Here is a 26,385-nt window from a genome sequence, read left to right as displayed (position 1 = left end):
CAACGGCTGCGCTGGTCTGGCTAGACAATGAGGGACATGGACAAAGCCCAGGCCTCATAACCCTGCATTTTTTCTGCTTTCCTCAAGTAAATCTGTCTATAATTTTAAGTTCTACTTTTAGGAGATCACAGATTGTTTGTAACGTTTCTGAGAATAAAAACTAACCTGCAGGAAAAAAGAAGTGATCTAAGTTGTGACACTTATTAAATACTGTCTGTCTGAATTATGTCAGCATTACTGTAAGATTTGAATAGCTTTCTTTATAAAACTTAATTGGTTCCTTTGATCCATTATAACTCCTCTGGAACCCAGACAGAACCTAAGTAAACTGCCATGAAGCAAAGACTTATATTCTTCCCATTTAATAATTTCATTGTAGCTTTCTGAAAGAGGAAGAAGGGCAATTCAGGAGAGTGGCAAAATGGGTACCAGGCTGCTAGCAATTTTCCTGGGGAAAAGAAACTGAGGAGAGGTATAAATATTAACTGTTATATTTCATGAAACCATTGAGAAGCTTTAAGGTGATACCCAGTATCACTTGTTAGGCAGCATTTATATGTATGCATCTAGTTTAGATAACAGAACACATTGGCTTTTATTTCTATGTGAATACATATTATCAGTATTGTATGATTTAGCTTTGTAATATCTGTGCCTGCACCTTTCTGCAGCTGCACTGTGTCATTGTTTCTCATGCTGCTTAAAGTAGCATGGAAAAGATGCTCTGGTCTTAGATTTAAATATCACTTAAATCAGGTGTCAGAGTCCTTTTATGGCCCACTTGAACTCTGAACTAGAAAACTTTTCTTTGCGTTAATCCTCACCTAGTGACTGCCAATAATGTGGTCTTTTCTTCTAATTTTTTGTTACCAAAGTAACAGGACCATTGATAAAAGTTGTTTGCTATCTATCTTTTACAACTCCACAAAATCCCCTGAACAACCAACAACAGTAAAAAGGGGAAGAAGGGGCGGGGGGGGGGGGGGGGGGGGAGAGGGGGATTAGCTTTTGGATAAAAGTAGTTTTGTACACCTTTTGGTAATCCATTCATTCCATACACTTCACAAATGAACATATTGGTTCAAGTCAGACTTGATTGTCCGTCTGATCATTTGTGCAGTTCATTGGAGAAGGATCATCCTTTTCTGTTCTGAATAACTGAGTCTGTGTCTGCAGAGCGAAAGAGGAAGGGATGAAAAATCATTACCCAACACAAGCTACATCACCCCTTTGTTTGGGTGCCTTGAGATGGAAGACACTGTAAATGCATAAAATAACTGTAACTGAAAGCTGTGTGTATAAAATAGAATTGTAGCAAGAGTTCTACATGCTTTTGCCTCCAGTTATGGATTGGGTGGGTTTTTTTCTATGTACAGCCTGGCAAGTTTTTCAAGACATGGACATAGAGACAGAAAGTGAATGCCAGTACTCCTTTCAATGACAAGTTTGCATAAATACAAAGTCCCAAGTGTTTTAAAAGAGTTGGCAGTAATTTTCAACTAATCAGGAAGAATACATATAATTGGTCTATCTTCTATTGCTAGCCTTTTTTTTTTTTTTTTTTAACCTATCAAAAAGAAATCATTAGTAAAGCAGAAAACCTGTATTTCTCTTCTGGAAGTCTTGATTTAGGTTCAGCAATTAGTATTTTAGCTCTTGCCAGCTTTCCAAATGTGGTTCAGCCTTTGATGTGATACTAAGTAGCTGCAGAAGACTACGGTGGATAATACTTTTGTTGCCATGCTCTAAAGCCCATCTGTAAATCATGTTTGAACTAGTCAAAGCTAGAGGTAGCAAAGGTGCGCTGCAGAGCTACGGCAGCATTTGCTTCAGGTGTGGGGAGAGTAAGGAAGCAACACAAGAGGCTCTGGCTGTTGGAGTAACTTCAACGTATCTTCACTTCTTACTTCTAGGAGCTTTCTGCTGTTTTTACTTGGGCAAAGAAGCTCAAGTAAAAGCAACATAATTGTATTTAGATTACTTGCTTAAGAGAACCAAATTTGGCTCTTGTGTATTCCCTTCTGCAATCAAATTGGTATTGGGTAATTCAGCCTCAGTGTAAAGAATAGGAAGAGTATCTACCATATACAGTACAGTGCATTTGGAAAAAAAAAAAATTAATCCTGGAGAGTAGAGAAGTCTAAAGCCATACCTAGGGGATACAAATGGAAGAGTGTAACTTGTATGACAACTTGACTTTCCCATTTCTTATACAAAATATAGATCTTATTTTCAGACTCCACTCCACTTCCTATAGCACATTCACGTAGGTGGTATTTTTTTATTTCCCTGGCAAAAGAGGGTGTTTCCAAAGACAGAAGTAGCAAAGCAAGAGGTCACAGCTGCAGAAATAAGAACAGGGAGCAAAAAAGAATGCTTCTAGACTTAAAAACTTGATTTTTTGCGTTTTAAAGCATATATCCAACTGGAATTGGAAATAGAGGAGTGGTTAGCTCAAATACCTGTAATAGGATCTGAAACTTTGACTCCAGGATAGAGAGTGGGCTGTGAAAGCTGCACTTCGTGTGCCAAGGCAATACCATCAAAAGGGCTCTAGAGCTGGCTGCGTGGGAGGACCCAGGAGGCTGATGCCGCCAAGATCCCCAAATGCATATTGTCTTCTGAGTAACAGAAATTCAGCTCCCTGGAATCTCTTATGAGGACCAATGCGAGAATTGACATTTAACTTCTTGAAAAGCAGTCTGAAAGGAGCTGACTGGGACTTTAAGTAGCCACAAAATATCTGTAACGTACGGTCATCCTGAGGAAGAGAGCACAAGTTCTTCCAACACAGGAATTGTTGAGCTCTTGCCTTTTCAATAAAATTTGTAGAAGGATAAGGGCACTGAAATGTTAGTACTTATATGAAGAGTAGTGAGAAAAATGAAGATGAGGAAATAAATCAAATAATAATCGCTATTATTAAAGGATACTTTCACATACTGCAGGCAACCTGTACACTGTACTAATCTGACTGTCAATACCTATGCTTAAATAAGAGGAAATAATACTATGGTGGTTTATTCTGCAAGTGAGAAGCAAGAAGTCCTGACTGCAGTGCTGCACACATTAAGCACTCTGTGGATCAGAAATACACTCTGTGTTAGAATAACTACTAATATTCCACAAAATTAAGGGAATTGAAAATGTTTTGGAGCATGTGGCAAGTTCTGCTAATCTGCACCTCTGTTGTACTTGCCCTCAGACTGTACTAGTTGTGAGCAGCCCCTTACAAGGTGTTATGTTCTCTCTTTTAATCGTGGCTGTTCACAGAGATATGACACTTAATTTAGTGGGTCAATGGTCTGATCTTGTATGGCAATCCCTGTTTTCTTCTGACATTATGAGAATGGTGAATTTTTTAATCTTATCATCATCCTCCGAATTAATTCATCTACGCTAAATAACAGGTCCTTCTTATCAAGTGTCAGGCTAGTGAGTATTCCTCTAATTCTATGAAAGACAGATGGAAAACAAGCTTGTCTGATATAAAAAGTATTTTCTGTAGAAATGCCAACTTCCTTCCATACATTTTTGTTCTTGACAGTGTTTCATGGGATTTTGTTGCTGTTGTTAATATATGAATGTCACCGTCATGCTAACTTTTCTTCTTTGGGAAGCTGCCTGATAAGCAGTATCTACCCCAGTGCTGCAGACCTGCTTCTGTTTAACAGGGTTTTGAATGTTATTTTCCACAATACACTCTCTCAACTGCTCTTTAATTCCACAAATTTTCCTTTCCGAGTAAGTGATCTGTACCTTATTGTAACAAAATGAACTAGCTCACGTTCTCTCATTCCCAATTAGGCCCTCTCTTGCCTATAAGGATTGGATCTGGAAGTCCCCGAGTCAGAAACATGAACTACTTTTTGGAAAGAGTGATTATTTTCTAAGCTAGTACATGCAGTTATTTGAGCTTAAATAAGATCTGGTTTAGGTCCGGAAAGTGGCTGCCATAGAGGTTTCTGGAAGGAATTCCCCTCTTGGAAAGACACGCAGAGCATTGCACACGGGCAAAGAATTCATTAGGACACAGGCTCCTTCTCATGTGTAAATATTGGCTTGCGCTGGAATTAGCACTCTACGTTCAAAGAAACAAGTTTGATGATTGTAATATGGTAATTTCTAGTTACTGGTTGCTGACTCTTCTTGACCGAAGTCAGCATTGATCTGGTAGGATGCCTAGTGTGAGTATAGAAAAATACCATATGACTCTTTTACACCCTTATTCTAGGTTTCTCAATTATACCACTCAGTGACACAAAGCCACAGTTACCTGGCTGTGTCTCAAACACATTAAATCCCATGTAACCAGCCCCACAACAAAACCTCAAATACTTGGCTCTGATGGATGGTGTTATAATGAGGGTGGAGCTCAGTTCAATAGCCAATTTAATGCATCTTAGTGTTCTAACATGCTTTCGTTTCATATCTAGGACAATAAATGCTGCAGTAAAGTTTTATTTAAAGCAGGTCTGTTTTGCAAAATGAGTCTTGCATATGGAACAAAACATTCATTGTCGCTTTACTGTTTAAACCTTTATTATTGCTTTTTTTTTCCTGGTACAATGGGCTTTTATGCACCAAACAGCTGTGTTCATCATGTTTATTTAGAAGGCGTCCATTGTAGTGGAAAAAGTCTGGAGGACAAAAATCTTGGTGAAGTGCAAGACTACTCTGTGGGTGCTTGCACTTTTTTTTTTTTTCTGTCCTGTTCCTTTGGTCAGCATGCAAGTCACATACACAGGCACTGCCATGCAGACTTGCAAACCCCGTATAATAGCAACTTTTCACAAGTGCTGTCTCTTACTCCAAGCATTCTCCTCCAGGAATTTTCAATTGCAAGGCAACATACAGGACGCGTGACTATTTTACACGCTATGATCCTATCGTTTCTCAATCTGTTGCTATTTTGGCCCCTCATTAGGTCACTTTCCAAATATTGTGTACAGCTATGTGTCAATCATTGTCGCAGCTCTGCTCCAGGCTAAGCCAAGCCAGGACAAAACTGGGAGGAAAAAAAAATGCCAACCAAAGCAAGCACTGTGTAGAAAACAGTCAACAGTTTAACTGTGGAAAGCTATGTGTTGTTCCAAAGATAGCGTAAGCCCACTTGATGCAAAAGCAGCATACAGTACTAATGCTCCCCAAAATAATTTTATGCAGTTGAAATACATACTGTATACCCAATGGCATCTGCAAATAAACAGATGTTAGAATCTCAAGAATTAAGAGCATGACATTGTAGGAAACTCTTGGGTAACTCCTGCCAAAAAAGCAGCCTAGTTTCCAGTTTCTGGAAAGAACGGAGCATCTAACATTGACGGAACTTTTTTTGAGCAACAGTATCCCTAGCACCTTCTAAACCTTTCAATGAAAGCTGCTGTATAAGCAGGCAGCATTAGCCTGGGGAACTAAAGGATTCCCTACTTTCTTCCAGGTATATCCAGCAGGGCAGATGCATTCCCATGCTGTATGAGATGCCTGTGACCCCTTCCCTCTTTTCAGGTTACCCTGTACTGACATGTAGTTCAGGTAAAGATTGGAAACATAGAAGAGTCTTTATCAGCCACACAGTGAATGCTATTGTTGTCACAGTCTGGAAAATGAACGGGAACAAACTAACATGCTTGATCTTCTAAAAATATTACAATATCTGTATAGAATGAAATGGCTTCTTATTTCCTGAACGGTGAATGCTCTAGGCTTTCTACAGGCATTCTCAGTTGTTGTCATTCATGTGCCTCAGGAAACTAATGAGGTTAAAAGGAGCAGAATACAGCTCATGGATGATAGGAATCCATGCAGAAACACAGCTAAGGTGACCAAAAGCAGCGTGGCCAGGGGGAGACTTTGAAGGTGCTGACTGCTCGGAGCTGGGGCTGCAGCAGGGGCCTGGGGAATGCCTAGCATACTGGGGAAATGATTCTCCAGAAGAAAGGAGAAAACAGGTTTGTTTGTTTGTTTGTTTGTTTGGGGGGGGGGGGGGGGGTGGGGACAAAAAATACCAAAAACCATGGAAAGAAATGTGAGAGCCAAGTGGAAAGGGAAAGAGTGTGACAAAAGGATTAGCCCCTACTTGCAAACGGTATAGTAGAAGCAGAAAATGAACTCGGGGGAAACTTTAAGGAAAAGAAAACGGTTTCCCAGAGACTGTTTCAAAGGCTTCCTGGATGCAGCCTCCATTTACTTGTTTTTTCCTTTTTCTCCCAAGAAGAAAAAGGACCCGCTGTGAGCAGAATGTATCCTGACTTGAACAAACACAGACCTGAATGGAGTCCCAGTCTGGAGAGAGTCCATGTAGGCCAAACCCCTGGAGTCTTATCGCTGCTTGGACACCACAAAGCTTGTAAGCCAAGCAGAGAGGGGCAAAATCTACAATCTGTAATCAACAGGTAGGTAGCTGGAAGTTTAAATTCCACTGCCTGTTGGTCCTTTAGCAAAATCAGTGTGCTTGTTAAGCCTACGTATTTTTAAACTGGGTATGTTATGTTCCGCTTGATAGAGCTAGGTGCATCAGACTGAATGGATTTTGAACTATATACTTTCAAAAACAGCATCTGTTTTGAGACTGGATGTGCTTTGTGAAATTCTTAAGGAAGAAAGAATTTCTAATTAATGTATAGATACACATTTCTAAAGAATGTGCATCTATAACTCCAGCTCTTAACTGCTAACAGCTATAACAGCAGAGTAGTTGGGGAATTTGATTTGGTTTTAATTAACAACCCCATACCTTTGCTGACAGAACAGAAATGTGTGTTTTGACAGAGAGTACTTTTTAAACCTGTGCTTTAATGTAAATGGTGCTGGGAGGACTCTGAAACGTCGTTCTGTGAGAAGCACCAGAGTGGGTCAGATGCATAGTCCATCTAACCCTTGTTACACAGAGCCACTGTTTAATACCTCCGGCAAGAGCCCCACGGTAGGGAGCGAAACTGTTGTTGGGTCTTTTCCGGAGAGGGGGTGAGCTGTGGGGTAGGAGGTGCCACTTTGCACTATCTCCATGCATGTGAAGTCCCTCCAATGCAGAAGTGCTTGACCTCAACAACTTCCTGTGACAGAGTTCCACAGTGAATTGTCTTTGCATAGCCTAGTTTTTTAGCTTCCTTCCCTCGGGTTTCATTTGGTCTTGTTCTTGCGTTATGAAACGCGCGCAAAAGCTTTTTTCGCTCCGTTTTTGTCACATTCCTCTTGATACCTCTTCCTTTCAAATAATGCCAGCCTCTGATCTCTCTTAAGCTATACATATTTTTTGTACCGAGCTTTGTAGGTATCACTTTAAAGAAAAGGAGAAAAAAAAAAAAAGGGGGGGGGGGGCGGGATTTTTGCATGTTACTAGGGACGTAGCACGCTTTTTGTGTCCGTGTCCCTGTCCCACCCCCGCCCCGTACTTCTGGCACCGTCCCGGCTGCGCAAAGGAAATCGGTGTAACCATTTACCACACTGTCAACACGGTCGCCCCTCGCCGCTCGCGGGCGGCGGCGGGCGGCTTCGCCAATGCCGCTTCGGCGGCGGCGCCTCGCCCCGGCCCGGCCGCCGGCCCGTTCGCGGGACGGGCGCCGCCGCCGGCGCCGAGGGGCCGGGAGCCAGGAGGGAGCACGCTCCGGCGGGGCGGAAGGCTCGGGGCGGGAAGGGGCCGGGGTCGGAGGCTGCGCGGGCGGCCGAGCCTCCCCAGCCGTGCGGGGCGGGTAGCGGGGCCGCCCCGTCCCGCCGGCGGGCTCGGGGAGGGGGGAGGCTGCCGAGGGAGGCATCATGGCGGTCTGTGGCCCGGCGGGGAGGGGCGGGGGGCGCACCGGGGGCAGCGGGCCGGGGGCAGCGCGCCGGACGGCGGCGCGGACTGGACTCACCTCGCTGCGCTGGAGCTGGAAGAAGCTGTTGAGATAGCTGGAGCTGAGCGAGGAGCCCAGCTCCGGGGTGCTCTTGGTGTAGCCGAGGTCGGGGTGCTGGGACGAGGAGGGCTCGGGTCTGAAGGCATCGAAGGCGCTGGCCTGGTGCGTGTCTTGCAGCGAGAGATAGACCCAGTTGAGGAGCTGGGCGGGCTGGTAGACGGACGCGGCGCTGGTGTCGATGGCTGACAACAAGCTCATCTTTCCCCCCGGGCTCTGCCGGCGGCGGCTGTCCCCGCGGTGCCGCTCCCTCTCCCCGCGCTCCGGCCGGCGCCGCTTTCCCGTCCCTGCCCGGGGTGCTTCCTCCTCGCCGCCCGGAGGAGAGGAGAGGAGAGGCCGGGCCGGGCCGGGGGCTCGCTGCCGGGCCCCGCGCCGCTCTCGCTCGCCCTAAGGCCGGCGGCGCCCGCCCAGCCCCAGCGCTCCGCGCAGCACGGGCATCGCTGCTGCTGTGCCGCCGCCCGCGGGCTCCGCAGGAAACTTTCTGCGCTCTCCCTCCCTCCCTCCCTCCCCGCCCGCCCGGCCGGTGCCTGCCCCGCTATCTGTCTTTATTCCCACTCCCGCAGGCAGCGGCGGGGAGGGGCTGCCGGCGCTCCGGCAGCGGCGCCGCGCCCCCATAGGCCTCCCGCCCGCCGCGGGGGTGCGGAGGGCGGGCGGTGGCGGCGCTTGCTGGATGCACGGGCGCCCCGGCGCCGCTCCGCCCCCCGTCGGCCCTCGTGTGTGTGCGAGTGAGTCTATGTAAGTGTGTGTGTGTGTGTGTGTGTGTTTACCGGCGGAGGTCCCGGGGCCGCTGGCCCGGGGTGTCCCCCGGCCGCTGGCGACTTGCCCGCCTGGTTTGCGCCGGCCGGCCGGCTGGGTCTCTCGCTCCCCGGCCTTCCTTTTCCTCCTTCCTGGAGATTTTTACGCCAAACGCGCGCAGAGCCCTTCCGAGGGCTCCTCGCCGGGCCGTTTCGGGAGTTGTTTTTAACTTCGCAAGTTTCGCTCGGTATCTCTGCCGCACGGCCTCCCTTTCCGCTCTCGTTTCTGTTTCTTGCCGGTGCTAGGAGCTCATCGTAATCTGAGGTTCCTTCTCATGAAATCTCTGTCAGAGCTCCAGGTTCACGAAGGCTTGCTCGGTCACTGAGGTTGTGCCAAGCCTTGCGGAGTTAGGGTTTCCCAAATAAGGCAGGCAAGCGGCGCGACGTTCCCTTTGAAATCCATCTAGGTAGCCCTGGCACAGGCTCTTGGGGAGCCTGGCCACGGTGGGATACACTGGAGTTAAAGCTGAGTAGGCCTTTTAAGGAGTCGGTAGCACAAAAGAGGATGATGAATGATTCTCCTTTTAGGATGGAGCCTGAGTGGGTAAGCTGGTAATTACAGTTCGCAAACTGTTCCCTGCTGCCTTCTGTGCGATGAGTGGAGCGGAGCAGGGCAGCTATTTCTTGCTTTGGTACAAACACTGTAGCAATCAAACTAGGAGTTTTCTTTTTAAAACCAAAGGAACCCCCAGGAGGTAACTTAAAAACTCAAGCAAAGCTCCTTGTGCTCCTTCCTGAGTGACAGGAGGCTAAAAATTAATGTGTCTTCCCAGTATGGTCTTGGAAAAAAAATGCCTTCCTTACGTAGAAAACGGGGGAAAAAAAATCTGAACTCTGAAACATCAAAGTTAGCATCTATGTTTGCCGTAATGAGCCATATGTCTGTGCTAAGACTGAAGAAAAATTGCTGTTCTGAAAAGGCATGGTTACAAGCAATAGAAAATGCAGGTCAGCATACACGCCGTAGAAAATGCTATTAAATTGTCAGCTGTGAACACCAAAGATGGATGCGTTTTACTTTTGAGAGAAGGTAGTTAAGGCAGCACAGCTATCTGCCTGCAGGAATTTACGTGAAGGTGAAGACTGTAACTTTCCAGAACTGCAAGGCCAGGTAAAGTTTGTAACAGCTGAGTCAAACTGAACTCCTCTAGTGGTGCTAATAGTTTTTGGTGTGTTTTGTTTTGTTGTTTTGTGGGTTTTTTTAATTACAAAGTCCTGGCAACATTATTGCAGTTTGCTCATTTATAAGCTATCTTGGTTTACAAGCTCTTTGGAGCACATCTAAAGATGTGTGTGCGTATCAGCATGAAGAGGAGCAAACTATGCCAGTGTAAAGGGTCTCTGTAACTCTGTAACTGTGCATAGCATAGATCATAATAACAGAAGAATTAAATCAAATTGCATCCCAAACTCAAACAGTTACATAGTGTTTTAAAGAAGCAATAAGGTGAATGAAGTTTAGTGACTTAATAAATAGTGGAGGAGGATTTTCCAGGATTTGCTGTTAAATGGAAAAAGAACAAGAAATACAGATCACATCTGAGGAGCTTGCCTTTCTGGCAGACGGTGATAGTAAAGTCAGTATATGGTAGAAAGTCTAGGAGGGGGAACTAGGCTGGAGCTCTTTGTTTTGTTGTTGTGGAGTTTTTTGTAGGCATGCTAATTCCTTCCTTAAACACAATTTCTATTCTTATCACTTCCCTCTTTTACTTGATAAATTAAAATAAAATACATGTATTTTTATTTGACAGCTCCACTGTTGACTCTGTTTAGTAACATGCTGTGAAGCAAATGGGAGTTCTGAACAAGCAGGAAAGATAACGTAACGGGGTCCTTGTAGTAATAGCGGTCAAAATAGAGAGTGGCTGAGGTGATGCAATATTTTGGGTTAAGAGGTTTTGGTATATTTTGATACTTTTTTTGGAAAGTGAATGTAGTCCTCTTTGTATGTAGTTGGTTGGTTGGTTCGATTGCTTTTAGTTAGGCAGCAATGGGGCAAGGGAAGGCAGAGTTGGAGTGCATTTATTACAGCAGCTGCATTCGGAGGTACAGCAGCCCCCGTGACGTTAGGGACACCATGTGTTCTATCAGATGCATTTGAATGTTGAAAGTTTTTTGGCTGTAATTTTCTCTTGATAGTAGCCCTGGTAGTTTCTAGTAACCATGTACAGGAATAAGTGAATTGAATAGACGCTTTATTTAGTGTATCAAGAAAGGGAAAGGCTGCAAGTGCCTCCACTATTAAAAGCTTAACCAAAGAGCACTCACACTTAAAGATTCAGTTGTCATCCTGGTCTTCTACTGGAGTTTCTTCTGGAAAACAGTTTCTAGTCAGTTCTCTCTTTCTGGACTCCTCTTTTAATACTCCTCTTTGTTTAGCAAAATGCTGCTACCACATTTGCTACAGTCCAGTTATGTTCAAGGTAGTGATTTTTTTCATTGCAAGTCCCCTCTTTCTTCACCTCTAGAAGTCATAGATTAGTGAGGAGTAGATTGGTGCTACTGATCCGTTTAGATGCATCACAGTAGAGGAAAAAAAGTTGTCAAGGTCAATTGTGTCTGTAGTCCTCTGAAATATTTGAGACAAAACTATCCAATGAGACAGTCCAATGGCTGCAAGATGTCTTCAGGACATGCGCACAGTTCCTATTGATTACGTTGGGGTGACGTATAAGTGACATCAGCTATATGGACTATGCATCAGCCTTACAGTGGTGAAACGTTTACCCATGACTTTTACCCACGGGTAAAAACTGGTTTTACCCATGAGTGGTGCTAATGAGGTAAAAAACAACTGGAACTGTAACATGAAACTTTAAATGATCTAAATGGCCTAAGTGACTTGTAAAAAGGAAGTCTTGACACAGGTCAAAGGCAAACACAGAGATAGGATCCAGCTCATTCAGTCCTATTCCCTAAGTAGTGGGTGACTGTGTAACTTATTCAAAATTACTTTAGAACTGCTCACTCAGCCTGTTCCCTTTAGTGAGCTGGACTTCTTGTGGCTGCTCTCTTCCCAAGGCATCTTTGCAAGAGCAGGGAACATCACTTTCCATTTCTGGCCAGGACTACTTGTTTTGTTAGCCTATTGTAGTCATGTTCCTGCTTTCAGTGTTCATACCTTTAGATGATGTCAGCCTTTAAACTGCACTGTTCTCCATATGTGATTTTTTTTTAATTTTATTTTTTATTTTTAATGGTGCTCCATATTTTAAAAATGAATGTGGCCTAATAGCGAATATCCTGGATGCTCATGCTTTTAGAGATCATGGTCTGAATTGCTATCACCTCAGTCTGCTTCTAGATTAGATGGGGCTCCAAAAAGAAAACAGAATGAATACCCCAACCTGCTAATAAGACTAGAGAAACCAGTTAAATTGAACCCACCGCTGGGTTCTCCGGTTCCTGTAATCAGGATATATGTAATGCAACAGGCCATTCAGCTGCAGTGTAGCTGGAACATTCCAAGCGAATGTATTTCATATGCTGCAGCAGAGATTCTTATCTTATTATGAAATAATTTAGCTATGCAGTCAAAACAGAGTGTAAACGCTCTTCGAATTACAAGAAGGCATTTCAGCAGAGTTGTGAACGGTAAAAGTACATCTGCGTGTGGCATTTCTGACTTATGGATGTTACAGCCACTTGTGCTTGCTATGTAGGTACAACAGTTCTGCTGCCAGCAATGAAACGTAGCATAAACCAAAGTCTGTGAAAGCAAGTCTACAAAATGCATGTGCTTGGGTATGTTATGCCACACATTTTTGCACCTGTCTAAAGGCTCACCTGAAACCTACTGCTCCAGTACAACAGTCAAAATTCCTGTTTTCTTCCTCTAAGCTACAATTCCTCTTATAGCTTTGGCATAGAAAGTTCTGGAAATGGAGGAATATGAATTTATAGCTCATTCATTTGGTAAATATATGCCATACACAGTAATGATTTGCTGTGGGTACTGTATGAAGCACAATTCCTGCAGGACTCTCTCAAACCACCAAGTGGGTAACTGGTGTAACAGATCTTGGAGCACACAGGTTTTGCACCTGGCCAGTTTATGGCTTTGAGTCCTGGGGCCTCCCTATGTGCTCTATGTTAAGATGTCAGTGCGTTGCTGAGTAATTGCATGAAAGATGCCACTTCTCTGTGCCTCCCTGGGAGCTCCACCAGATTCTTTCTTCCAATAATTCTAAAGTCTCTGAGTTTGCTTGCTGAGGTAGAACAAGGCTTTGAGAAAATAATGGTTAGAGCAATTGCAGGAGACAGAAGAGAATGATGGAGATAAAGATAAATGAAACGATGATTAGTGGATGGCACAGGTCATAGTGGTTAACAGGAGATGAAGAGGATGAGAGGGGACTGGTGGGACCTGTGAACAGAGTGGCTGCAAGTGGGATTGGAAGCTGGGATTGTATCTAAAATTAGCTTTTGATTAATGGGGGATTTGACTACTTTTTGTGGAAGTATCAATTGTCCTTAAGTGAGCTCAGGTATGGAAGCAGTATTTTATTCATGATATGGCCATCTGCTTGCACCACAGTTGTCACAGAGCATAACATTACCACCTGCTTCAACATTGCACTCACTGATTTCTTCTTAATGCCTTCTTTACATATCCAGGATTATCTGTGGGTTTGCTTTTTGTGTTTTATCCCCGCTTTCCATTAGCCTGGATAACAGCAAGAGTATTTCCTTTGTTCACGAGTATATGCATCTTATCCATTCTGAGTGGCCATGTTGATTCTAGAGTGGGCATTTCTCTTAATTAGCACTAACCCTGCTGCAGGAAAGTTTGTTTCCTAGTTACTTTGAGCTGACACATTATTTATATCAGAATTGGAAACTCTCCAAGGAGGTTTTAGGCAGTTCTTTACATGAAAGGAATGAACTGCAGATGTCTGAAGACAAGAGATTTTTATTTTCATGTCCCGAAACTTGGACATCTGTCTCACATGAGGGCTTAATTCTTGCCTCAGTCAGCACACCTCACATACCTACGAAATTCTCCAGAGTCATCTAGAACTTGTCTTGTGTATCACCTGGGTTTGAGTTGTCTGATGCAGGCAGTGTGGTGGCAGTAATTACTGATCCATTTACAGCTCTGGATGGGAAGAAGCTGTCACCTAGTACCATCCCATCGAGGGCCTAAAAGTCGTCAGCCTTTTTAACAGATACATGGTTGTACAGGTTTTGAATCAGTTTTACTACATCAGTTCTGGTGTATGGTTTTATGAGAACAGTGATATTGGTACAGGCATAAATATGGACTAAGCTACTCTAGTAAAAAAACCCAAGCCTTTTCATATATGTGCATTTATCAATTATAGGTAAAAATCACGGTGATATTACATAAATTAGCACTGCGGATGGAACTTTAAAACCCCTCCATAAAACATTAAAATCTGTCCTCTTCCTTTTTAAGCCAGGCTGGTTTTTCCCCTCAATGAATACAATTGACAAACAACATTCTTTCTCACATATATGTCTTGTTAGTAAAAGCACTGTAGTCCCATCTCTATAGTCCAATCACTCACTAAGAAAAAGAAAAGATTCACAGGGAAAAAAAGTGCTGTTCCAAAGCCTGTGTAAAAACAGAGTTCTCTGTATGGAGTTGCTTGTCCCTGGTCAAATTCACATTCACATTAACCCTGTTTAATTTGACCAAAGACAAAACATGAACTTCTAGCAAGACATGTTTTCTTTGTTTTTTCAATACAATCCTAAATAAGAAAGATATAGTGGAGTAAGTAGATGAACCAGAATGGTATAGGTACTCATGCTTTAGGGAAAAATACACCCTACTCTTTGGTGTAAAACTGGAATATTTTGAGCCATACCGTTCTTCTGGAAATTTTTCTTGCCCGCTAACCTGAAACTTTATTTTTACTCTCCGTGTTGGTCTAGACACTACTGCAGACCCTTATAGTGAACCTCCTAAGTTAGGACTGGTACCAGCCTGTGAGTACTGACCTGACCCTTTCCCATTTTGTGAGGCAAGTAGCTGCTTCTCATATAAAGGGCCGAACAAGCCTGCTAGTGTCTCTATCTTAAACATAGCTGTTAATTTGAAGGTGTTAACATGTACCTGGTCCTGTGAGGATGGGATTAGCCAAGGGTATCATTAACACTAATAACTTGTTGAATGAAAAGTAAAAATGAAAGCTGAGGAAGCCGGCAAGGGTGTAATTGCTCCAAAATTAACTTTCCAGTGTTTCTGCCTTATGGAATGTCATATTTGCTAGGAAATGTGAAAAACCAATGAAGAGATGATATATTTTTTTGATGAACTAGTGAAAAAAGTGTGGAGTTTATTTCCCCACTTTTAATATTGATTGTACCTTGTTTTCTTTCACTTGTCTCAGAACAAGCTGTAGGCCAGGGCCAGCTACAGAGCGTGTATGTGATGTGTAGCTACAGAAACACGCTCTCAAGCTGATATGTGTCCACCTTGCTGTTTCTGCCACAATATCCCTGTCACTGTAAACCTCTGAGTGAAAAACACTCATCCCTATCAACGCTGTCAGAGTTGCTCCTTAAATGTCAGAACTGAATTGCTAGGTAAATAAGGACATCGAAAATTGGGTGTATGGCCCAGTATAATCCTAATGCTCACTTTACAAACCATAGCAAACAGTCTTGCATGTTTTTGCACTGGAAAAATGCAAAGGATAAGTATAGAAAATCACAGTTTAAATCTTTTTGTGATGGTTTCCCTCTACACTGGTTGCCTTTTATGCCTCCAGGTGGAACATGTTTCAGGAAATTGGCTTCAGCTCACCAGCACAAATGCCATACTGGTGATGTCAAAGACACTGCATGTTCCTGCCATTGCAAAATTCCAGCTTCGCTAATGGCACAGTTATGTATTGCGTTCACCAAAAATATTTTTCCCATCCCTGAGCAAAGATTTTAATAAATGAATGCTACAGCAAAATTTTATTCAGCAAAAATTTTTCCAGTTCTGAGGAGAAATACAACAGTGCTTGAGCAAACTTACTATTTTTGTTAAATTCATTTTGAAGTGGTGAAAATTCTCATACAAAATAATCTGTCTTCATTGACCATATTTGCCCAGAAAAACCTAAATTAAAATCAAACACATTGAGTCTCTGGGTCCCCAAAACCAGCTAGATTTTCCAAAAAGCAAAAAAGTTGAAGTTTTAGTTAGTATTTATTTATTTTCCATGTGTGGACTATGCAATTTGTTTACTACCACTTCTAGTACATAAGAATTTATTGAACCTTCTCTCTGTATCTGCAGCTTATTTTTACTTAGTCACTAATGTATTTTGCATGAAGGACATGGTGGTGAGTGGGAGTTCATCTGCTGTTAAATGGTCTGTGTTCACCTCCCCTTTCTTGGGTTCAGAGAAAAGGAGAATTAATCAGAAAAAAAATCACCTTAAAATGTTAGAAATGGGTTATTATCTACTGTTTTAAGAATTAGGACACTGTCAAGTACAGATTACTTCCAAAGAAACAGATGCAAATTCTGTTTTTTCTGGTCTGAAAGTAGGGATGCAGGGTGTTTTTCCTTGTAGTGAGAACCAGAGGGGTCTGGAGAAACCATAGGTTCTGCAGAAAAAAGTTCGTGTTCTGCTTCATCACTGGTGTAATGTTATACATGCTCGTCATTTTGTCTCTGGTGCAAGCACGTGTATTTTGACTATATTTATATCAAAAGACAGTAAAGTGGGGATGGCAAATGGTAACATCCACACTAAGGCGCAGCACAAGAAGGGATCATGCTTTTCAGTCAGATTCTTTTGAGGTCATGAGTGACTTGAATGAAGATGTCAGTATCCTGCATCTGTTTTCCTATCTTGCCAAATGTCTTGAGATGAGATAAGAGGATTTGTGCAGCTAGAAAAAAAATGCACTTATCTGTATTGTGTTTTTTGTGTATCAGCAGAAAAAGATCAGGCATCCCTTGGCAAACTGAGTGCTACCAAAAAGTTTCACTTGGCTTAAACTTACCTATATTTAGTAAAGACTATAACAATATATTAGAAATAATATCCTTTGTTTAACTTCCTTTAAACTTTTCCCCTTGAACTGAAATTATGACTGTGCTGCAAATATTGCCAAAATTATGATTCTCTTAAAAATCTTTTGAGAAGAACTGGCAGTGACAGCTAATATCCCCAGTAAAACATTGTGGTTTGGTTTTGATTTGTGGTTAACTGTGGCGTCAGCTGGAGGTGCAATTTGTGGGAGTACTTTCAAAATAATAATTCTTTTTCAGTTGTAGTTGGACAGTTTGAACTGGGTTCCGATTTGATTTGATTCTCTATTTTAAAATACCTTTATCTTGTACTGTTTCTGCACTTCAAAGATTCTCTTGTTCTCTCCACCATCGTAGCTGTGTGATTATAATTCTTCCATAAAGAATGGCTCTGGAAGGACAATAAATAATTAATTCATGCTATACCCCCTAAAGATCTGTTTTCTGGATAGCTTGAAGACTGTATGTTAGCAGGAGGCTTGGGTTACACTGGGACATTTTTAAACTGACAGTCACACTTTTAACATGAATAATTGCTTTTGATCATAATAGCAGCCAGTCTGCAAGGACTAATAAATTCCACTGAGTTACCCAGAGATATAGCTTAGTCTCCTTGGAATCTATAATGCATTTTTAATCAGACTATTATGGCTCAGTGGTACCTGCATATTCCATTGAAAGCTTGAAAACTATTCAGTTATAACTCAGTAGAAATTGGAAGAGTCATATATCCTGCCTGGGTTTCTTAAACTTATATTTTTGGCTTGTAGTAATTCCCAGAGATTAAGGAAAAGGCCTCATTCTTTTCAACCTGCTTCTCTAATCATCCACTTTTCCTCACTGAATTCTTCCTTATCAGTAAACTCTTTGTTCCCTTTCTTGGCCTGTAACAGTTTGGGTGCTTATTGTTTTGAAGGTCTGTTTGGGGAAGTAATAGTACAACCCAAGTGGTGGATAGCATATAAGGTTATATCTGCTTTAGTGAGTACTGTGGCCTCATAGCAGTGATTTTCACCCCCCCCCCCCCCCCCCCCCCCCGTTTTCTTTCTGGTTTTTGTGGGAGTTTGGGGGTTTTTTTTTGGTTGTGTTTTTTGTGTTGTTTTTTTTTTTTTCTTTAAAGAAGGATCAATGGACCTGGCATCCACACTATACTCATCTCAGGTTGTTTTTCTTAGGGCAAGATCTACTCTTGTCATCTAGACCAAATGCCCTTCACCAGTCAGAACACATTTTAGGACAGATATGTGTTTAGAGCATGCTGTGTGTGCTCTGAGATGTAAATAAAAACAGGGTGAGGGAGAACAGCCACAAGATTTATAACAGGAGCATATTCCTGGTCTGGACTAAAACATCAACATAGATGTTCTCTAGGTGAGCCTACCTGAGAGCAGAGCATGAACTAGACTGTTCCTCTGGCTTTCCTTCTTGCTCTTGAGAGAAGATGAAGTATGCTTCTATTTCTTCTGTGTTGGTCCTGGGACTGAAAGCAAATTCCTGTCTTTCCCTCTCCCATCCATTTAGAATGGATTATAGCAGTTGTCCCTCTTGTGTGTGGTTTTGGTTTGGGTTGGGGTTTTTTTTTTTTTGTGTGTGTGTGTGTGTGTGTCCCAGTTACATAGCTTTTTATGCTTTCTCCTCTGTGGAGGTATGAAAGAAGGCTCTCAATGGAGCATTGCTGTTAGCAAGAGTTTCAAAATGGTAAGAGGTCCTTCCTGTGTTTCTGAAGGGCACAGAATATTATATGAATGCTTGCCATATTGGCATTTCAGTAGTCACAAAATGGTTTCATGCTGTGATACCCTGAATAGTTTGTCTTCACTTATACTTTTATGTTTCTTCCATTATGTAGTCTAGTCATCCTTTTTGTGAGGCTTCCAGAAGGATCGATGCCATGAATAGTGGCCCAATCTAGTTCTGATGATCACGTATTTGCTTGGAATGGAATCAAAACTATGTATTATTTGACACAGGACGCTAAACAGCCATCAAATCAGGATTTTATCAGTGGTGTGGGCCAAGTTTCAGCCAGCAAGGGAAGAAGAAAATGTTCCCTATATCATTCTCTTCAGGCTCTAAAAATAATGTTTTCCTCTAATGGCCCTCCGCTGAATGGTACTCCAGAATTACTAGGTATTTTATCAATATTAAATAATGGTGAGTGCATCCATTTGACAGGTGTTATTAAAACCAACTCTCTAGGTATATGAACTTGGACCAACTAAACAACTTGATTGTGGATAAAAGTGAACCCCTGGCAGGCAGAGCTAGCCAAAGCTGTGACCTCCAATTTCTTACTCCAACCACTACCCCACATAGCAGGGATTCGATGCCTGTGCTTTAACAGTGGGTACTCTGGAAATACGTTCCCTCTCTTGAAAAAATGTTCTGCATTTGGGATGGAAAGTCCTATCCTGCCTTCTCCTCTGAAATGAGAACAATTTTCAGAAAAAAAAGAAGAAAAAAAAAATCTAATCAGCTAGCCTGCTTCTGAAATTTACTTGTCCCACTGAATTTCATCCTTTTTAAAGGGCTGACTAAAATCTGGACATGTGAGGAATATTTCTCCTTTGTTTCATAGGCTTGTTTACCTTTGAGCTAGTTTCTGCCTTTTTCTAATGAGCTGACTTGGCTGCTAAAGCTGCTGGCATCCTCCGGGGCCCAGGAGCAAGGCGGTCATCTGAACTCTTCCCTTTACCCTGCTTTGCAACATGAATTTCAGGGGAATGGTTTCCACTATTTATTGGAACTAGGATTAAGAGTGGCTCTGTTTTGAGTGACAGACACTGCTGGGGAACTGTAAAAGTCTTCATTTCACTTATTCCTTTCTTCTCACACCACTCAGAGAGCATTATAAAGTTGTACCGCTGTTAAGAGTGAGAAACAATCCCACTGCAAAGTAGTGACTTTAAAGAACCCAGCTGCCTTTTGGCACCTAGGCATTCGGGCTAGAATAGGCTTAAAACCTTAAGCTCGCTCTGCTGCCTGTGGAATACTTGTGGAAAACAAAAATAATGCTTTTCCTGTTCTTCCCAGGACCAGCTATGCCTGTTACAGCCGCCTCACTGCACAATGTCATCTAATGCTGATATCCCTTCAAGCTAAACTGATCACCAAGCAAAGGCAATGAAAACCCGAACTTTCAGTAGTGGCTTTGGATCTCTGCAGCAATCTGGGTTTGTTTGGCCACCTCTGTGTTTGTGGCTTTTAAGTGTCTGCCCAGGCCCTGAAGTTTCAAGTGTAAGCTACTAATTTATTACAAGCTTTGCACTTTAAACATTTTTTTCACTTAAAGTTCTACTGTTACTGTCCAACTTCTGCTCATGCAGCAATGTAGGTACAGACTAAACTGGGATATTGGTATTTCTGGAGGATATTGTTTAGAATTAAACCAAAACAAAAACCAACAAAAAAAACCCTAGCTTGTGTTGAGTGCTTTGTTTGCAAATCATTTTTGGTACATCTTACCTAGAGTATATCCAGCTCCTTCTTTTCCACTGGCTGGTTGTGACAGATTTCCAGAACCAATAACCCACCCTTTCTTCTAACAAGAGGAAGGCCCTGGGTCTCCCATAATTGCTCCTAGCATCCTGGCTCTACCTCGAGTGCTTTGAATCTCCTGGAAGGAGTCCAGTGTCTGCTCTGCAAACCACAGTGCATAGCTTTGGTTGTTAAAAATACTAAAGATTTACTTTCTCAAATATACCTGTGTAGGAGTTCAAGACTTAACAGTTCCTACTGGCATATAAAGCAGAGTTATTTGATTTTGACTTTATGCTTGATGCCCATTAACATTTTGATTAAGAAATTATATTTTACAATAATTTCTTTAATAATCCTAACCTCTGCCTTTTTGCACAATAGCATTTTAAGTATTTATAGTGCATTTTAATACAAGACAACATAGAATGTACTTTTCCTCTTGATCCCCTTGTTCTTCTACTTCTCTTTAGATGAGAGTTGCTTTGTGTATTTACCCTGACAGATTTGGTATAAGTATTTCTGGATTTGTATTTGTAATTTTTGTTGGTTTGGTTTTCTTTAAGAATAACAACTTTGAAATCCCAGGCAAAAAGTGCTGTGTAGTTGAAAAGCTTGTTATAATTTTATAATGGAGAAAAACTGCCAGTCTTTGTCTCAAACCAGGAGTTTGAAAAATGGGAATGTATAAATTACAAAAGGTATTAGATTTATTGCCTCCACAACCAGTATACTTCTGTGGGGCTGAAGAACTTACAGCAGTGTCTGGCTGCAGTCCTGAAGGGTCTCTGCTGACCAGGCTGCTTTTTTCTCCATCTCACCTTGCTTATCCTCCTTACTTTTGGTAAACTCATTGGACTTCTGATAATGCTGTACATCCAAGCATGGGAAATAGTTTTAGGCACTTTGTCTCAAAATTTCCTTCTCTGAAAGATAACAGGTAACTCTGAGAACATAATATACCGTTACCACAAGTTGCAGGCTGGATGTGACCCAACAATCTGGCTCACAAGTTCAGAGGCATTGGTCCCATTAAATGTTGTTGTGTTTTGCTTTGGTTTTTTTTAAAAGGTACAAACCAAAACAAACCACAAAATTTAGTAAGTTGTTGCTTATATGTTGTTTCACTAAAGCACTGATTTTGTTTAATTTTCATATTTGCTCTTTTTCATTTAACTGCTGCCTGCTATGTTGTTATCAGCATCTTCATTGCTGTAGGAGAGCTTTGGCTGCATAGCGTACGCACTAGCTGATGGAGGCCTGATCAAGCAGGGCACTCGTGCAGCGAGAAGCAGTCTGCCTGCACGGGCCATGCAGGATGCCTGTATTTTTCTGTCAGCTGGATGTAAGTCATGGTTTGTACGTAGTTTCTGCTGAGAAGTCTTGGGAGGGAGAGAATGGAACTGAAATGCACTTCTTGTCAATGCTCTGCTTATTTGTATGAACTCCTATACATCTATGTACTCAGAAAAACACCCTGCAATTTACATTGCCAGCAAAGCCATCTGTAGATCATGAGTGGCCAATCCTTTTAATATACTGCTTCCATATGATCTACAGTGTAAAAATTATTTGTAGGAAGGTCTTGGCAAATAATTTTTGAGCAATTAATACATCTGTAAAAAACTATGACAAAACTTAACAAAAAAAAGTTAAGATTGGAGTAAATTACAAGTTTTACTTTGAAAATCCTTTCCTTCAGAACACCTTCATTTCATGACTCTGTTGTGCTGCTTTCCAATCTTTAATAAATGTATCAATAATATAATTCATAAATAGAGATTTGGTTATTCTGGTATTAATTTTCCATCATGTGTGGAAGAACAGATTTTGGGTTTATATTATTTCTCCTCTAGCAGGAATATGCATGTTATGTTTCTGGTTACATGCGTGTGTGCTCACAGCTATTTATTTTCCTTGTTAGTATCTGTGAGACGACTCTTCACAACGCCTTGTGAAAAAGCACATAAACTCTATTGTGGCCTATTCTGTTAAATTATCAGCATAGTGAATTTTCTGAGGGAGGGAACAGATTTTTTTTTTTTTTTTTTTTTTTTTTTTTTCCAAAGAAAATGCACTGCTTTAACTGAGCAGTTGATGCTTTTTATCTCAATGTCGGTCTATGCTGTCCTTAACTTTTCAATAGTTTCCAACTAAAATGTTTATGGTTATTATAAAGGAATGATTTAGTATAGACTACAGTTAGCTAGAATTTTTCAAGTATTGCACACTATAAATCTTTGAATTGACTGAAGCTATATACTCTGACAGCTTTCTCCAAGTATACATCTTCCTACATCTATCTGACTTTTTTTTTTTTTTTTTTAACAACACAAATCAAGAAAGCCTTTGAAGGAACACTGAGAAAAAAGACTCGGGGAGGAGGGGTGAAGAAATGTTTTAATTGCCGTTAGATAAAAACTGGTCTCGGTTATTCTAAAAATAACAAAACCAGAAGTATAGCATGCCAGCATTTATTTCATGATGCTTCATGAAACAATTTACAATTGAAAAATTTAAAACAGCTGCTGAATTTTAATGTGCATTGTTAGGATAGGTTGTTGGTTTTTTTTAAGTTGTTATTTCCTTTCTCTAAAAATTTACAAAGTATTTTCTTCTGCTTTGAAGCAGTGTATTTTGAAATACCTGAATTTGCTGCCTCCTACTTCAGGCTATATCTGGCTTAAGGATAAAGTGAGAAATCACTCAGACTTTATCCAGCAGCAATTATTATACTTGGCAATTGCCAATTTCTTTGTTTTCAGGCTTAAAAAGTGGCTATTGGAATGGTGCCTCCCAGTTCTTTGTTTTAATGACTGGTTACTTAAGACCCAGTGATTCTGTTGCTTGCTCTGTGTGGACAGTAAGTTAGTTTCCTGGAAGGCTTTTGATGATCTGTCAGCAGTTAACTCAGCTATCCCTTCCCAGTTTTCACCCAACACAAAATATGGTATAAGCGTAATGGTCTGTGGTTTTTTTCATCTTTTCAGTAACTTATGATTAGGTCAGATTCATTAGAAAAATGATGTACAAATATGTCTAGAAGAAAAATCAATTTCTAATTTTTAACAACAAAAAAAATTTTACCATGGAAAAATCTCTTTCATATTATTCTTCTTTGACTGTCTTGTCCAATATCTGACACGTCATATTGGATTTTTGAGATTTAGCTCAAGCTAGATCGTCTTGCAGAATTTGTCCAGAACCCCTTGCATTTACTGTTAACTTGGGGATCTGTAGTGATATGTAAGGGAATTCATTATTCAGATGACTCTGTGTATGACCTAATTTTTTTTTTCAATGTCTTGCTCTGCTGTCATTAAATCTCCTCAGTGCTACAGAAGCCTGAAATTTTAGCTATAGATTTGAAACATTGCTAAATTGCATAGCTATTGAGATGAAAGGGGTTAGTTTAGCCTCTTGAGTGTATGTGTCAATGGAGGCTATGTATTGGTAGAATAATAAACCGTATATATTTATCCTTTGGCCTAGTATTGGCCACAATGCAGCTTATATAGACAGCAACACAGCAGTTTTTTTCCAATTAGTAAACCACAGACCTTAGTCTTACTCTTGTAGGACCACAATTCTCCAGTGTGAAGAGAAAACCATGTAATTCTAACAGTGTTTGGTACACAGCATCTGTACAACCATATGACTGTACCCAATGAATGCATGGGTTCTTGTGTTTTGGAGTTTTGACCACTTGCTTTTCTTAAAATATCAATTCTTAACCTTAGCTACAGTAGCAAATAGTCAATGAATATCTACATTTAAATAGTTTGGCCAAAAATAGTGTATCTATGTCTATACAACTATTAAATATAGTCTGTAAAATATTTGCTACTGCAGTGTAAACTTCTTGTAATTACCTATTACAATTTCTTTCTTACTTTTGACTCTTCTGTGGAAATACAAATTACTTATGTTAGTAAGCAAAATCAAGGTAAGTATAGATCAGTAGTTATATAAGGTGGAGAACTGAATTTTGGTGTCAGAACTATGTACAATGGGCCTCTCGTAAATGATTGACAGGGTTCCTATACTGCTGCATTAAAAAAAAATATCCCTTTGCTGCTCTGCAGGATGTTTAAAGCGTTGTGTGTTAGTAAAGCCTGCTATTTTGAATAAGTTTCATATCAACACCAGAAAATATTTGACCTGACTTTGTTAGTTTTGAAGTAAAAGTCAGGTTTGAGAATGTTATCTTCTTTACATCTTGGGTAACTAATCTGCAGAGGAAGGGCTATCTTTACCTATCTCAGAAGACTGTTTTAACTCGAGATGTGTTACTGTGTGTAAACAAATGTGATATCTTGTAGGAACACTCTCTAGAAGTCTGAGTTTTCACAACTCATGTTTTGGCTATTTTTCCACTTTTGATTCAGTGCCCAAACTTCTCCCCTTCTTTGGGGAATTTGCTTCCACTGCTGTGCCTGCCAATCTTTTCTCTGCTCCCCCCCCCCCCCCCGCCCCCCCCTTCCACCCTCCCACCCCGCAAAGAGCTTGATAAACTAAGAAATTAAACCTTTTAGCTACTGAAGTATCTTCTTGGAAATTAAACTTTGAAAAGTATGTTACTGCTTGGATTAAGAAGGGCTGCATTGTTGCTTAAAGAGCTCCCACAAATGCTGTGTTGAAGCATCTCATAACGAACAATGGATACTGGGAAGGAAATTAACAGTGATCCATTGATTCCTTGCTACACTTCTGAACTGTTTGTCTGTTTTCATCTTCTAAATAGTGAATCAATACACAGTAAAATCTTGATCTTGAAGAATAATTGCTGGTATGCAGCAGCACATCTTGTGGTTAGAGCAATAGAAGGGTCTTGGGAAGAGCTGTATTCCTATTACTTGTTCAGCCACTGAACTACTCTATGGCCTTAGGACAATCCCTTAGCTTCTTTCTTTTCAGTTCCTTTGTCCATTTTTTTTTTAGTTATGTTGTCTGGCCTTTTTACCAAGGGACTATGCCTTGTTCTCTGTTTTGCCAAGCTTGGCACAAGGCTTGGCTGGATTGTCCAGTCACATCTACGTAGATCCATCTACTGTGTCTATTACTGTAGTCCTATAGGTCAGTTTCTAAGATCAGAAATGATCATATCATGTAGTTTGGTGTTGATAGGATATATAAGGTTCACCATTCATTTTCTTACCTCGACCTGTAGCTATTTAATTCTCTTGCACTTTGTTTTACGATGAAGAGTAAAGTAGTTAAGTGCCTTTATAGTTTAAATTTCCCACCCTACCTTGAGGCTGGACGGAGGGAGTTCAAATAAGATTAGATATTTGGGAAGACTAAGCATAAAACCTGCCACTGAGAACATTCCAGTTTTAAATCAACTTCATATCTACTGTGCCTAAAAGTCATATGAAAAATGCTGCTGTGAATTATCGAGTACACTGGTAACAGTCCCACTGGACAGGTTTGGGGTGAAATAGGGCGGCTTTGTGGTACTCCCCTTCAGGTCAGAGTTGTTGTCAGTGAGCTCTAGCTATGCCATGTGGATTGCAAATACTTCTTTTAAAAAAGAGTGAACTTAGCTGGGGTGGGGGGAGGGGGCGTGTCTTCTCCTCTGCAGTAAATGCAGCAGATATTTTCTAGCGGGATCATGATAAGGAAAAAAGGTGACATGAAAAGGAGGGTAATAGCTTTCCTTCACTGTTATGTTGGTTGTAGTGCAGAGGAATAGGAGGGAAAAATGAATTGCTTTTTTAAATGTTTTCAGGTTAATTCCTTGGCTTGACAAATGTTGCTGAAGTATTTTCATGGTGTTTGAAAAACACAGTCTATGGTGAAAAGCACAAAAAAGTAGAAAGTGCTCCTTGGGAAAACAAAACAAAACAAAACAAAAAACCAAACAAAACCCCAAACCAAATCCAAATTAAAAAAAAAAAAAAAAAAAAAATGAAAAGCCCTAAACTGATCAGTTCTTCATCCCATTTCAAATTATCAAGAGCACAGAGTATAAATTTGCAGCTGACCTGGAACACACCAGGGTTTGTGAAACAAACAGAAGAATCAAGGTCAGAAATAACCAACTGGAAAAATATGGTGATCAAAAGAAAAAGGGAATGCTATGTATTGTACCCAGAAAATACAGACTGTTTCCTCTTGGTAGTCAAATATAGGTGTTCAGGAGGTTGCCTTCACCCATATACCTCTTTCTTGCCAATCATTTGGCTCTTAAATTGCTTAGAGAAGAATTTTTAAACATGTA

General features: G+C 41.2%; 1 protein-coding gene across 1 annotated transcript in view; it reads right to left on the bottom strand.

Annotated features, from left to right (window-relative positions):
* Positions 1–8,402, bottom strand: part of ZCCHC24 (zinc finger CCHC-type containing 24) — a 121,378-nt gene extending 112,976 nt beyond the window's left edge. The window contains exon 1 of the mRNA XM_049809858.1: positions 7,851–8,402. Coding sequence (XP_049665815.1) covers positions 7,851–8,090 — 240 coding nt within the window. The 5' untranslated portion in view covers positions 8,091–8,402. The remainder of the gene's footprint in view (positions 1–7,850) is intronic.
* Positions 8,403–26,385: the final 17,983 nt, after the last annotated feature.

This window comes from Accipiter gentilis, chromosome 9, assembly GCF_929443795.1.
Source record: "Accipiter gentilis chromosome 9, bAccGen1.1, whole genome shotgun sequence".
Taxonomy (NCBI): domain Eukaryota; kingdom Metazoa; phylum Chordata; class Aves; order Accipitriformes; family Accipitridae; genus Astur; species Astur gentilis.
This window is presented reverse-complemented; position numbering and strand designations above follow the sequence as displayed.